Source organism: Lemur catta, chromosome 18 (assembly GCF_020740605.2).
Source record: "Lemur catta isolate mLemCat1 chromosome 18, mLemCat1.pri, whole genome shotgun sequence".
Lineage (NCBI taxonomy): Eukaryota > Metazoa > Chordata > Mammalia > Primates > Lemuridae > Lemur > Lemur catta.
In genome coordinates, this window is record NC_059145.1 from 9,443,877 (window position 1) to 9,457,050 (window position 13,174).

Below are 13,174 nucleotides of genomic sequence, written 5' to 3' on the forward strand. Positions count from 1 at the left end.
GTTGAGCTTTTAATATCTGGGGGATCTGTGGTGATGTATTGTCCATCATTTTTGATATTGGAAATGTGTCTTCTCTTTTTTTCCTTTATTGTTCTACCTACAAGTTATCGGTTTTTTTCATTTTTCCAAGGCACCAGCCTTCAGTTTCATTTTTCTCGAATTGATTTTTCTCAATTTTTTGCCTGTTTTCTATTTCATTGAATTCCAGTATTTTATTATTTTCTCCTCCTTACTTTAGGTTTAATTTGATCTTTTTCTAGCTTATTATCGTGGAACTTTAGATAATTAATTTCAGGTTTTTCTCTTAACATAAGTATGTAAAACTGCAGTTTTGCTTCTAAGTACTCTTTTACCTGCATCTACAAACATTGATAGGTTCTATTTTCCTTTTCACCTCATTTAAAATATTTTCTAATTTTTAAGGTGGTTTCTCCTTTGACTCATGGGTTATATAGAATTGTTTAATTTTTAAATATTTGGATATTTCCTAGATATGTTTTATTATTCATTTCTAATTTAATTCTGTGGTGGCCAAAGAACCTAGTCTGTTTGATTTCAGACCTTTTTCTTTGAGATGTGTTTTTTATAACTCAGCCTTAGGTCTTCCTGGTGAATATTCCATGAGCACTTGAAAAATCTGGATTTTTTTTGTTCAATGATATATGAATGTTAATTATGTAAAGTTACTTGATCGTGTATTTAAGTATTCTACATCCTTGCTGATATTCTCTTTACTGATTCTATCATTACTAAGCAAGGGTTTTTGAAATCTCCAACTATATTTATAGTTTTTCCATTTTTTCTTTCAATATTTTCAGTTTTCATTATATTTTGAATCTCTTTTATTATCTCAATCTATTATGTCTTCTTGATGAATTATCCTGTTTATTATTATGACATATTATCTTTGTCTCTGGTAATAATTCTTCTCTCAAAATCTCTTTGATATTAGTATAGCTACTCCAATTTCTTATTTCATTCATTTTCTTTAAACTTATTGCATGATTATATTGATTTTATTTTATTATTTTGTTCTAATCTTACTTTATTTTAGACTATGTCTTGCTCTGTCATCCAGGTTAGAGTGTTGTAGCCTGATTATAGCTCACTGTGACCTCAACTTTTTGGGCTCAAGCAGTCCTCCCACCTCAGCCTCCCAAGTAGCTGGAACTGCAGTCCCGAGCCACCGTACCCAGCTAATTTTTTTTATTATTATTTTTTCTAGAGACGGGGGTCTCTGTGTTACCCAGTCTGGTCTTGAACTCCTGGGCTCAAGGGATCCCCTTGCCTTGGCCTCCTACAGTGCTGGGATTACATGCATGAGCCACCATATCCAGCCAGATCATTGTACTTAAACTGTGTTTTTTGTAAGCAATATATGGTTTGCATTTTTTAAAAAAATTTAATTTGATAAGCTCTACCATTAAAAAGTGGGATTTTAACTGTTTTCATTTCATTTATTCTATTTGGTTGGCTTTATGTCTACCATCTTGCTTTTTGTTTTTTATTTGTCCTATCCATTCTTTGTTTTTTCTTTCCTGGTTGTTTTTTTTTTTTGTATCAAGTATTTTTTATCTTTATTATTGGCTTATTAGCTATATGTCATTTTGGTGTTTCTTTGTGTGTGTGTTGTTATTCTAGTTTATGTATTTTTAACTTATCACAGTCCACCTTCAAATAATATTATACTAATTTCATGTATAACGTAAAGATCCTTACAACTTCCATCCTTTGTATTATTGTTGTCCTAGGTTTTTCTTCTGTATGTTAAAAACCCCATTATACCTTGTTACCATTTTTGCTTTAAACTGTCAATTTTCGTCTAAAGAAAATAAAAAATGGAAAAGAAAGTCTTTGTTTACCTACGTATTTACCATTTTCCATATTCTTTCTTTCTTCATGTAGATCTGATCTAAGTTTCCATTTAGTGTTATTTTCTTTTGGGTGAAAAATTTCATTCACTGTTTGTTGTAGTACAGATATGCTATTAAAACAAATGTTCTTAGCTTCCACTATTCTGAAAAAGTCTTAATTTTGCATTCTTTTTAAAATAATTTAAAAAATTCTTTTTGTTTGGCAATAATTTCAAACTTACAGGAAAGTTGAAAGACTATGATGAAGAACACATGCTATACCCTTTATACAGATTCACTTATTGTTAGCGTTTTGCCCCATTTGCTTTGTGAATTACTCTGTTTCTCTTTTTCTCTGAACATGTGTATATGTGTGTACATATACATACATACATATTTTTTTCTTAAACCATCTGAGAATAAGTTGTATAATCTTCACTCTTTACCCCTAAATACTGCCTTGTGTATTTCCTAAGTTAAAGGGTATTCTCTTTTATTGCCACAGTACAGTTACCAATTTTAGTAAATTTAACTTTGTTATATAACTTTTATCTGTCATCTCTATTCCAGTTTTGTCAGTAGACCCAAAAATGGCCTTTATAGATTTTTTTTCCTTGTGGTACATAATCCAGCTTTGGATCACATATCTCATTTAGTGGTAATATCTTTTCAATCTCCTTCAATCTGGAATAATTTCTCAGCCTTTATTTTCCCTTTATGACCTTGTCCTTTGATTTGTCCTCAGAATATCACATCCAGAGGCATTTGACATCTATGTGCCCCTCATTTGTGATGACAGGTTTGATTTACATTTTCTCCCTTGCTACTAATAAGAAATCTGCAGGAAGATACTTTAACACTAGGTAACTATTCTATAACTCATTAAAATTTCACCCCTATGTTTAGCATCCTTTGGTAATTTTTACCTGAACTAATCTCTGTGAGAGTTGCAGAATGATGATTTTTCAACTTAACTCCTTTTGCATTTGCTAGTTGATACTTTGCATGATTCTGAAAACAAGAGCCCTCCTTTCTGTCTTATTTTTTTCTTTGTCTATTATTGATATGTATTTATAGATTTATAACTCATTACCATTCTTAATTACTTTAGGGTTTGTAATTTTCCAGATTTGGCTAGTAGGAGTATCTTCATGCTGATTCCTGGTCCTTGTGACATGCCCCTATTATTTTTGTTACCATTTTCTTACTTGTGGCCTAAAAAAATATTGCTGGCTCATCTTGTCCTTCCAGGTCCCAGCTCTTGACATCATCCATTTCTCTGAGGAGCTCTGGTTCTTTTTATTGGCAAAACCAAGGTAGCTACCAGCTATGCTCGTTGCTACTTGGTATCTTTGCTTCTAGGCTATTTCAGCAGATGAAGCTTGGAAATATATGCATACATATATATACACAGATACATATATACATATGCATGCATGTATATATGTGTACTGTATGTATATGTCCATATGTAAATCCATTTATACTTAAATGTTTCAGAGATCATGGGAGCACACCAATACCTCTGCTTTCAATCCAACCCCATAGGGTTCTTCTTTACCGCTCTCTATTCCATGTTTGTGTTTCCCCTTTTTTCCCACAGTAAGAATCCTCCTTCCCAACATATCAACACATTTACTACTTTGTCTAATTCTATAATATATCTAAAATAGTTTCAGAATTGCTTCATCTATACTACTACATCACACAAAACAGACCTATAATAAAAAATTCAGGATTTATTTTAGTTCTCCTCTTTACCCAACCTTCCATATCTGTCCCCACCCTCATATCTTCATCCACTGAGGATATGAAGTCTAATATGTGTTCATAAGTTTCTTTTTGTATTCCTTCACAGTGATTATGTTTTGTTTAATATGCAGTTGGATTTACTTGTTTTACTTTGTTTCTAGTTCTTGTTGTTTACTTCCTCCTTCTAATTACAAGAAATTAATAACAAGTATAACATTTAAACTATTCAAAACATATTTTTATAATGGACTAACTGCTGTCATAAAAGTATTACATTGGTTTTGTTTTCTTTTGTCTCAAAAGTGTTCTTAATTGTTGGATCATTTTTATGATAGCAGCTTTAAAATTCTTGTCAGATAATTTCAACAACTGAGTTATCTCAGTATTGACATCTTTGTCTTTTTTTATTCAAGTTGTGATTTTCCTGGCTCTTAGTATGGTTTGAGACAAGATTTTTTAAAAAAATTGTATCCTGGACATTTTGAGTATGCTATTATGAGCTTCTAGATCCTATTTAAATAGTGTACTTTAACTGGAAATCACCTTAGCATGCAGATCCTGGCCTGCTTTTGTGGGCTGTGGTTCTAGTGACAGTTTAGTTCCTGGAGCCCTTGCAGAGTTATTCTGGTCTACTTTGTTTGATTGCTACCTGGAGGCCTCTCTGAAAACCTGGTAGAGCACAGGTTTCAGTTTTCAAATCTTTTGGCATATTAATTGTAAACAGTTTCTCATGTGAGTTGGTCAGGGATGTATAACAGGCTTAAAGAAATATTTTCTCCAGGTTCCTTCACTTTGAGGTCCTCCTCGGAATCACTAGTTGAAAGGATGAAGGTGCCACCTGCCACCACTGTTTCGGGGATAGAAGTCAAGGCTCCTCACTAGGCCTCCACCAACCCTCTGTTGGTGGGGAGGACAGCCTACCTCAGCCTCCTGCTGCCGCTGGTTGGCAGGTTGAAGTCCACACTGTCCACTTGTTCTCTTACCATACTGCAGGGGCAGGGAGCATCGACAGTGTTTAGCTGGGGTAGGTCAGGTATTGTTAGAAAGGTTTCTGGGTATCTCCTTTTGTAGTTCTTTGCTTAGAGACAGTAAGTTTTTCTTGGGGCTTTTTTTTCTATGCCCATTAGTGGTTCTGGGCAGTGGGCTTCTCTGCAGCCTAATCTGGAATATATATTATAGAATATAAAAAGAAAACCGAAAGAACTCATTGCTGTGTCATTTCTCAGATTCTGAGGTCTTAGTCTATCTTCCTTTTTCTACCTTTCAGAGTTCTCTTGTAATTATCTGTTAAATCCAGGGTTTTTAGTTGTACTTTGTGGGGAAGCATAGGGAGAAATGAGTCTAATCCATCTTGTTTGGAACCAGAAGTTCTTTTTCTTTTCTTTTCTTTTCTTTTCCTTTTCCTTTTCCTTTTCCTTTTCCTTTTCCTTTTCCTTTTCCTTTTCCTTTTCCTTTTCCTTTTCCTTTTCCTTTTCCTTTCCCTTCCCTTCCCCTTCCCCTTCCCCTTCCCCTTCCCCTTCCCCTTCCCCTTTCCTTTCGCCCAGGCTAGAGTGAGTGCTGTGGCATCAGCCTCGCTCACAGCAACCTCAAACTCCTGGGCTTAAGCAATCCTCCTGCCTCAGCCTCTCGAGTAGCTGGGACTACAGGCATGCGCCACCATGACCGGCTAATTTTTTGTATATATATTTTTAGTTGGCCAGATAACTTCTTTCTATTTTTAATAGAGACGGGGTCTCGCTCTTGCTCAGGCTGGTCTCGAACTCCTGAGCTTGAGCGATCCACCCGCCTCTCCCAGAGTGCTAGGATTACAGGCCTGAGCCACTGCGCCCGGCCCAGAACTTCTTTTTCATGTATTTTTAATTTCTGTTTTAGGTGCAAACACATTTAGAACTGTTATGTCTTCTTGGTGAATTGACTCTTTTATCATTAATTTCCCTCTTTATCCCTGATAACATTTATTGTTCTGCAGCCTGTTATACCTCATATTAATGTAGCTACATCAGGTTTCTTTTCGTTAGTGTTTGCATACATCTCTATACATACTTTTATTATTAACCTATCTTCTCATTTAAAATGGGTTATTTTTGATAGCCAGTAGTTTGGTTTTGGTTTTTTATCCAATCTGACATTCTGTCTCTTAATTGGCCCTTTTAGACCCTTTATATTTAATATAAGTATTGATGCAATTGGCTTTAAGTTGAACATCCTGTTAGCTTTTTCTTTGTTCCATTGCTTTCTCATTGTTTTTATCCTTTTTTTTTTTTTTTGCTGTTTTTTGGTTTGAGAATTTTTTATTATTACATTTTATTTCTATTATTTGCTTATTATTTTACTGCTTTTTCAAAGAATTTTAATGATCTCTCTAGGGTTTGCAACATACATCTTTCATTAGTTACGGTTTACTTTCAAATAATACTATACAGCTTCACTTGTAGTGAGAAACATAACAGTATACTGCTAACTCCTAATTCTTTGTACTATTGTCACAAATTTACTTTTACATATTCTATTAACACAATACATTACTATTGTTTTTCCATCAAACAGATAATTACCTTTTAGAGTAGTTAAAAATAAAAAAGTACATTTTTTGTTTACCTTCATGTTTACTGTTGCCAATACCTTTCATTTCTTCTTATAGAGATAAGTTTCTTTCTAGTTCTTCTACTTGAAGGACATCCTTTAACACTTCCTGTAGTAGAGGCCTGCTAATAATACATTCTCTCAGCTTGTATTTTTTCTCAGAAAATATTTCTCTTTCACTTTTTAAAAACATTTTCATTGGTATAAAATTCTGGATTGGCAAGATTTTTTTCAACACTTTAAAGATGTCTCTCCATTGTCTTCTTCACTCCATTGAATAGTTTCTGATAAGAAATGTGATATAATTCTTGATTTTTCTTTATATAATATACCTTTTTTCTCTTCATGATTTTCTATTTGTATCTCTGTGCATATTTGTTATTTTGTTGCTATTGTTTTGGTATGTGTGTTGCTTGATCTTTGAGCTTCTTGAATTTGTAGTTTGGTGTCTTTCATTGTATTTTGCAAATTCTGGCCATTAGTTCCTCAGCTATTTATTCTGTTTGCTTCTTTCTTCTTCTTCCTTCTTCCTTCTTTTGTCTTCTTCCTCTTTCTTCTTCTGTAGGTTATGTTTTTTCATATTGCCCCATAGTTTTTAGAGGCTCTGTTCTGTTGTATTTTTGTTTGTTTGTTTGTTTTTTAATTTCAGCATATTACAGGGGTACAAATGTTTAGGTTACATATAGTGCCTTTCCCCTGCCTGAGTCAGAGCTACAAGCGTGTCCATCCACTAGACGGTGTGCACTGCACCTATTATTTAGTTCCACATTATGTGTTAAATTTTCCTATTTCTTTACTTGATTCTGCTTGGTAATTTTTTACTGGATGCCAGGCATTGTGAATTTTACCTTGTCACATGCTGAATGTTTTTGTATTGGTAGTATAAATAATCTGATCTTTGTTCTGGGACACAGTTGAGTTACTTGGAAACAATTTGAATCGTTTTTTTCCCTTTTTTTTTTTATTTCAGCATGTTACAGGGGTACAAATGTTTAGGTTACATATACTGTCTTTGTCCTACCTGAGTCAGAGCTTCAGATGGTGTTCACTGCACCTATTAGTTGTGTATATACCCATCCCCTCTGCCCCCTCCCACCTGCCCGACACCTGATGAATGTTACCTACTATATGTGCACATAGTGTTGATCAGTTAGTACCAATTTGATGGTGAGCATACGTGGTGCTTGTTTTTCCATTCTTGTGATACTTCACTTAGTAGAATGAGCTCCAGCTCTATCCAGGATAATACAGGAGGTGCTAGATCACCATGGTTTTTTGTGGCTGAGTAGAACTCCATGGTATATATATACCACATTTTATTAATCCACTCATGTATTGATGGGTACTTGGGTTGTTTCCACATCTTTTCAGTTGTGAATTATGCTGCTATAAACATTCGAGTGCAGATGTGTTTTTTATAGAATGTCTTTTTTTCCTTTGGGAAGAAGCCCAGTAATGGGATTTCTGGATCAAATGCTAGTTCTACTTTTAGCTCTTTGAGGTATCTCCATATTACTTTCCACAGAGGTTGTACTAGTTTGCATTCCACCAGCAGTGTATGAGTGTTCCTATCTCTCTGCATCCATGCCAACCAACATTTACTGTTTTGGGACTTTTTGATAAAAGCCATTCTCACTGGAGTTAAATGATATCACACTGTGGTTTTGTTTTGCATTTCCCTGATGATTAGAGATGTTGAGCATATTTTCATATGTTTGTTGGCCATTTGTCTGTTTTCTTTTGAAAACTTTCTGTTCATATCCTTTGCTTACTTTTTAGTGGGGTTGTTTGATTTTTTTCTTGCTGATTTTCCTGAGTTCTGTATAGATTCTAGTTATCAGCCCTTTATCAGATGTGTAGCATGTGGATATTTTCTCCCATTCTGTAGGTGTCTGTTTGCTATGGTGATAGTTTCCTTGGCTGTGCAGAAGCTTTTTAATTTAATCAGGTCTCATTTATTTATTTTTGTTGTTGCTGTGATTGCCTTTGGGGTCTTCATAAATTTTTTCCCTAGGCAATGTCTATAACAGTTTTTCCAACATTTTCTTCTAGAATTCTTATAGTTTCATGCCTTAGATGATTTAAGTCTGTTATCCACCATGAGTTGATTTTTGTGAGAGGTGAGAGGTGCAGATCCTGTTTCAGTCTTCTACATGTGGCTGTCCAATTTTCCCAGCACTGTTTATTGAATAAGGATTCTTTTCCCCAATGTATGTTTTTGTTTTCTTTGTCAAAGATTAGATGGCTATATGATAATGGTTTTATATCTCGGTTCTCAATTCTGTTCCATTGGTCTATGTCTCTGTTCTTGTGCCAGTACCATGCTGTTTTAGTTACTACAGCCTTGTAGTATAGCTTGAAGTCTGGTAAATTGATGCCTCTCAATTTGTTCTTTTTGCTTAAGATTGCTTTTTCTTTTCTTTTCTTTTTTTTTTTTTTTTTTTTTTTTTGAGACAGAGTCTTGCTCTGTTGCCTGGGCTAGAGTGAGTGCCGTGGCATCACAGCAACCTCAAACTCCTGGGCTCAAGCGATCCTACTGTCTCAACCTCCCGAGTAGCTGGGACTACAGGCATGCGCCACAATGCCTGGCTAATTTTTTCTATATATATTTAGTTGTCCATATAATTTCTTTCTATTTTTAGTAGAGATGGGGTCTCGCTCTTGCTCAGGCTGATCTGGAACTCCTGAGCTCAAACGATCCACCCGCCTCTGCCTCCCAAGTGCTAGGATTACAAGCGTGAGCCCCCGCGCCCGGCCAAGATTGCTTTTTCTATACGGGGTCTTCTTTGGTTTTATATGAAGCATAGATTTATTTTTTTCTAGATCTACAAAAAATGACGTTGGTATTTTAATAGGGATTGTTCTGTTGTAGTTTTTTTCCTTATTTTTCTCTCTGTATTTTAGATTGGATAATACCAATCCCATTTCAGATTCACTGATTCTTTTCTTAGCTGAGTCAAGTTATCTTTGTTACTGTAGTGTGGGGTTTTTTGTATATATCTATCATTTCTGTTTTATGCTTTCTAAAGGAAAGAATTTCTGCTGAAATAATTTCTACTGAAATACCCCATCTGTTGATGCATGTTCACTTTTTCTGCTAGATCCTTTAGCATATTAATCATAGTTAGTTTAAATTCCATGCCTGATAATTCTAATATCTAGGTGATATAAGAATCTAAAGACCGAGGTAAGTAGTATTTGTGCCTAGAAATGGCCATGTGTTCTCTTCTGCTAGGTCTTTGTTTGGAGTTGTGTAAGTTTCGTCATTTTTTGAACTTCGTTTGGGTTTTGTTGTTTCTTTGGTTGCCCTCAGTTCACCACAAATTTCATATTCCTTGAGAATTTCCTTGTGCTTAGGTTGGTTGCCAGATTTTTTTTTTTTAATATACCTATGTCACTCACAACTTAGATTTTCCCTATTAGCCTGTGCCTCGGAGAGGTACTCTCTCCATGTTATTTGTCTCCCAGTGGAAGATTGCTGTTAGTTGTCATGGTAGGGAGAAAGGGAGAAGTCTCTGTTATTCTGATTTAGCCTCAGTGTTAGGCAGGCCCTTTGATTCTGTATCTAGTGGGTGGAGCTTTTTCAGTGATCCTTCCCCTTCCCCCATGGCAGGGGTCCTCTAGTGGTCTGGGCCAGCGGTGGTTTCCTGACCCTCCTGCAGGGGTAGAAGTTTTTTATTGTTTTTTTCTGTTTACTTCCCCCAGCAACAGTGGTTATTTACCTGTGTTCTGGGACAACAGTTTTGCTAACCTTTCCTCAGTGGCTTAATGCTTTCTTTTCTTTAAGAATAAAGATCTGGTTGGGGCTTCACATCTCTCCTGCAGTGGGGGCTATTCTCTTTTTCCAGGATTGGATCTGGGGGAAGACTTTTTCTAATTCCTACCCTTTCCCAGTAAGAGACAGAGAGACTGGGTACTCTTGTGAGCACCCAGTGAGATCTATAGAAAATATCCTGCAAATGCGTGTGATGCTTTTGTGTCCAAGCCTTCCAGGGTTTTTTATATTTTCATGGTAGCTCACCCTTGGCCTTTTGCAACTCATCAAAAGTTTAGCTGCGATCTTCTTACCCAGAGGTAGGATGGTCCCAGTTTTTCTTCTGTGTGCTGCCCTATGTCAGCCAGTGCTCATGATCCCCTCTCCTCTAAAGCACCTGGCTTTCCTTAGGTTTCAGGCTACTTGGTTGCCCACTGGCTTTAGCGCTAATGGATTCAAGAAAAATTAGGGTTTTATAAATTATCCAGCCTTTTCTGGTCATTAGGGTGAGAGTGACACAATTTCCAGCTCTCTACATCCTAAACAGAATCAGAAGTCTCCCTGAAAAAGATTTAAGTCCCTACATTATACCCAATGTTATACCTAATATAGTTTTCTTAATACTTTAGAAGAGGGCATGCCAGATGTTCTCTGTTGAATGATATTTATGTGAAAGGATTGGGTAGAATGCAAATAGTCCCTTTGCTTTCCTGTTATACCATAACTCCGTAAGTTTGAAAAGGAGAGAACCGCTAGCTGTTCATGCTCACAGAGAGATTGTTTATATAGTTTCTCCTGGTTTTACAGTATTAGGGAGGCAAAAGATGCCTTTCAGCCCTTGGAAAACATAAAGTTTATGTATATGCTATTGCATTCTTAAGTGATCCTCTTAAGGTCTGTGGGTTTAAAAAAAAAAAAACTTTTATAGGGATTATTTCAAACACATAGATGTAGAGAAAGAGTTTACTGATTTCCCCATATACCTACTGTCCTGCTTAAACAATTATCAAACCATCCTAATGTTGTCTTATCTACCATTTATACCTCTTTCCCCATGGATTTTTTTGAAGCAAACTCCAGATGTAGTATCTTTTTATGTAGGTAACCGTACCAACAGACAAAGGGTCTGAGGGCAAGGACATTTCCCCCTGTTACTGGTAGACCTTTCTCTCTCCTTGAAAAGTAGAGTGTTGTACTGCATTTAGTACATTGGAATTTGAGCAAACAACACCTAATAAATGAGCTTACATGAACAAATTAATTTTCATTGGGACTGCAGTTTATACCTATATATCCAAAGGATTAAGCAAAATGACTTCACTTTATTCTTCTGGTTATATTTTGAACTTCATACATGTTCAGTGTTTTGACTCCATGTTCTTATTTTTTTAACTTTTTTTCTGAAATAATGTTAGATTTACAGAAAAATTGTAAAAGTAGGACAGGGAGTTCACATATACCCATCACCCATCTTCTGGATGTTACCAACTTAACCATAGTACAATGATTGAAACTATGTAATTAACAGTGGTTATATGTTCTTATTTTAACAGCTGCTGAAATAGTTCAAGAAATTGAAAATATGGAGAAGACCAGGATGCGTCTTGAAGCTAGTAAACTCAATGAAAGTGTATGTTGGTGGTCTGTTTCAGTATCTGGGTAGAAATGAAGGAAAGAAAAGTTCAGTATGCTAATAAAATTAAAGCCAGCCATTGTTAATTTGTTCAGTGGGAAATGTCCTAGAACATATTTCCATTTAGTATATTATGATTTACTTGCAGCTCACTTTTAGAATGATATTTGGTCATATTTACTAGTCTTCTAGCACAAAGTGGAATCCAAAGTAGAGTTTGTTTATGAGCTAGAGTCCTGTAGGAAAAGCCTATACCTGTGCATCAGGTAGCTTTGATATTGTTTTTTTCTGCGCTGGTTGCATCTGATAAGCTACTTACTCTCTATGGTCTTTTGGGTCTTCATCTGTAAAACCAAGGGGTTGAGCTATATGACCTCTAAGATCCCCTTTTAGCTCTGGCATTCTGTAATTCTGTGATTATACTTATGGAGTAATAAGTAATTATGAGAGTTTATGAGGGTTGACTGTTGAACTTTTGGGGGAATCAGAGACCTAAAATTCTTCACTGTTGCCTTCCTCTAGCTTGATGGCCCAAAACTTGAGGACAGGATACCAAAGAAGAAAATAGTCATTGTGTCCTGTGACACTGGAGAAAGTGTTTTGGGCTCTCCCAAGTAGACTTTTTTTTTTCTAGACCATCGGTAATATGTTTGTGAGGAAAGCAACGACCTTAGGGAAGTAAGTTTATTACTAGATAGTAGAAAAAAATGGGATTTACATGACTTTACTGTTACCCATATGCTGACTGTAAGATGGAGACTAGAATGAATTGGGTAAATAGATTTCTGATCTTTTAAGTGTGAGATTTATAAAGTGGAACTAGAAATTTAACACACAGAGTCTTGTATTATTGCATTTTCTATATATATTGCTTTTTAGTATGACCTGGAGAAGTTAGGTTGGAAAGGAAAGAAGGCAGATAAGAAAAGCTGAAAAGCAATTGAAGAAATCTTCCTTATTAAAAATCAGTTAAATGTCTTCAGTTTTCTAGTTTCAAGTATTATCTTTTGCATGAATGAATGTGTAAAATTATATATTATTAATAGGAATTTAATTGATCATTTTCTTAATACTTCATATATTATAATGGAATCAGTGTTGCATTTTCTACTGATGAGAAAAAAGCAATGTGTAATAAAATGAGTAAAATGTATACTATTTGTGGTATTCAAGGGAAGTACATAGGAGTTATTCTTCCTAGATTTAGATAAAACAGAAATAAAAGATTATTTTTCTCTGTTTTAAATGCCCACATTTGAGATTTTAAAGTTTGTAATATTAATTTCCATTTTGACATTTTTTGGGAAATTTTTATTAAGTTTTTTTTTTATTATTTTAGGTAATGGTTTTTACTAAGGACCAAACAGAAAAGGAAATAGATGAAATTCACAGTAAATATCGTAAGTTGTGCAATATTTTCTTTATTTGCAAAGAACTTGTGTTGTTGTTTTTCATCTTAAGTAATTTTTTAAAAAATTGTTTTATATTAATGTTTGACACAAACTTTTGTTAATATTACTTAAGAGACTGAATTTTAGTTGAGTGTTTACTCAGGCAGTGACCTTTTTTTGTACTCTGTGTGCCTGCTTTTTGATTTGT

At 35.0% G+C, this 13,174-nt stretch overlaps 1 protein-coding gene across 5 annotated transcripts in view; it reads left to right on the top strand.

Moving 5' to 3' along the window:
- RAD18 (RAD18 E3 ubiquitin protein ligase) overlaps positions 1-13,174 on the top strand; it is a 141,570-nt gene that overhangs the window by 54,853 nt on the left and 73,543 nt on the right. For all 5 annotated transcript variants that reach the window (XM_045529941.1, XM_045529943.1, XM_045529942.1 and 2 more), the window contains 2 exons: positions 11,496-11,572; positions 12,915-12,975. In XM_045529941.1, the coding sequence (XP_045385897.1) occupies positions 11,496-11,572; positions 12,915-12,975 (138 nt within the window). The remainder of the gene's footprint in view (positions 1-11,495; positions 11,573-12,914; positions 12,976-13,174) is intronic.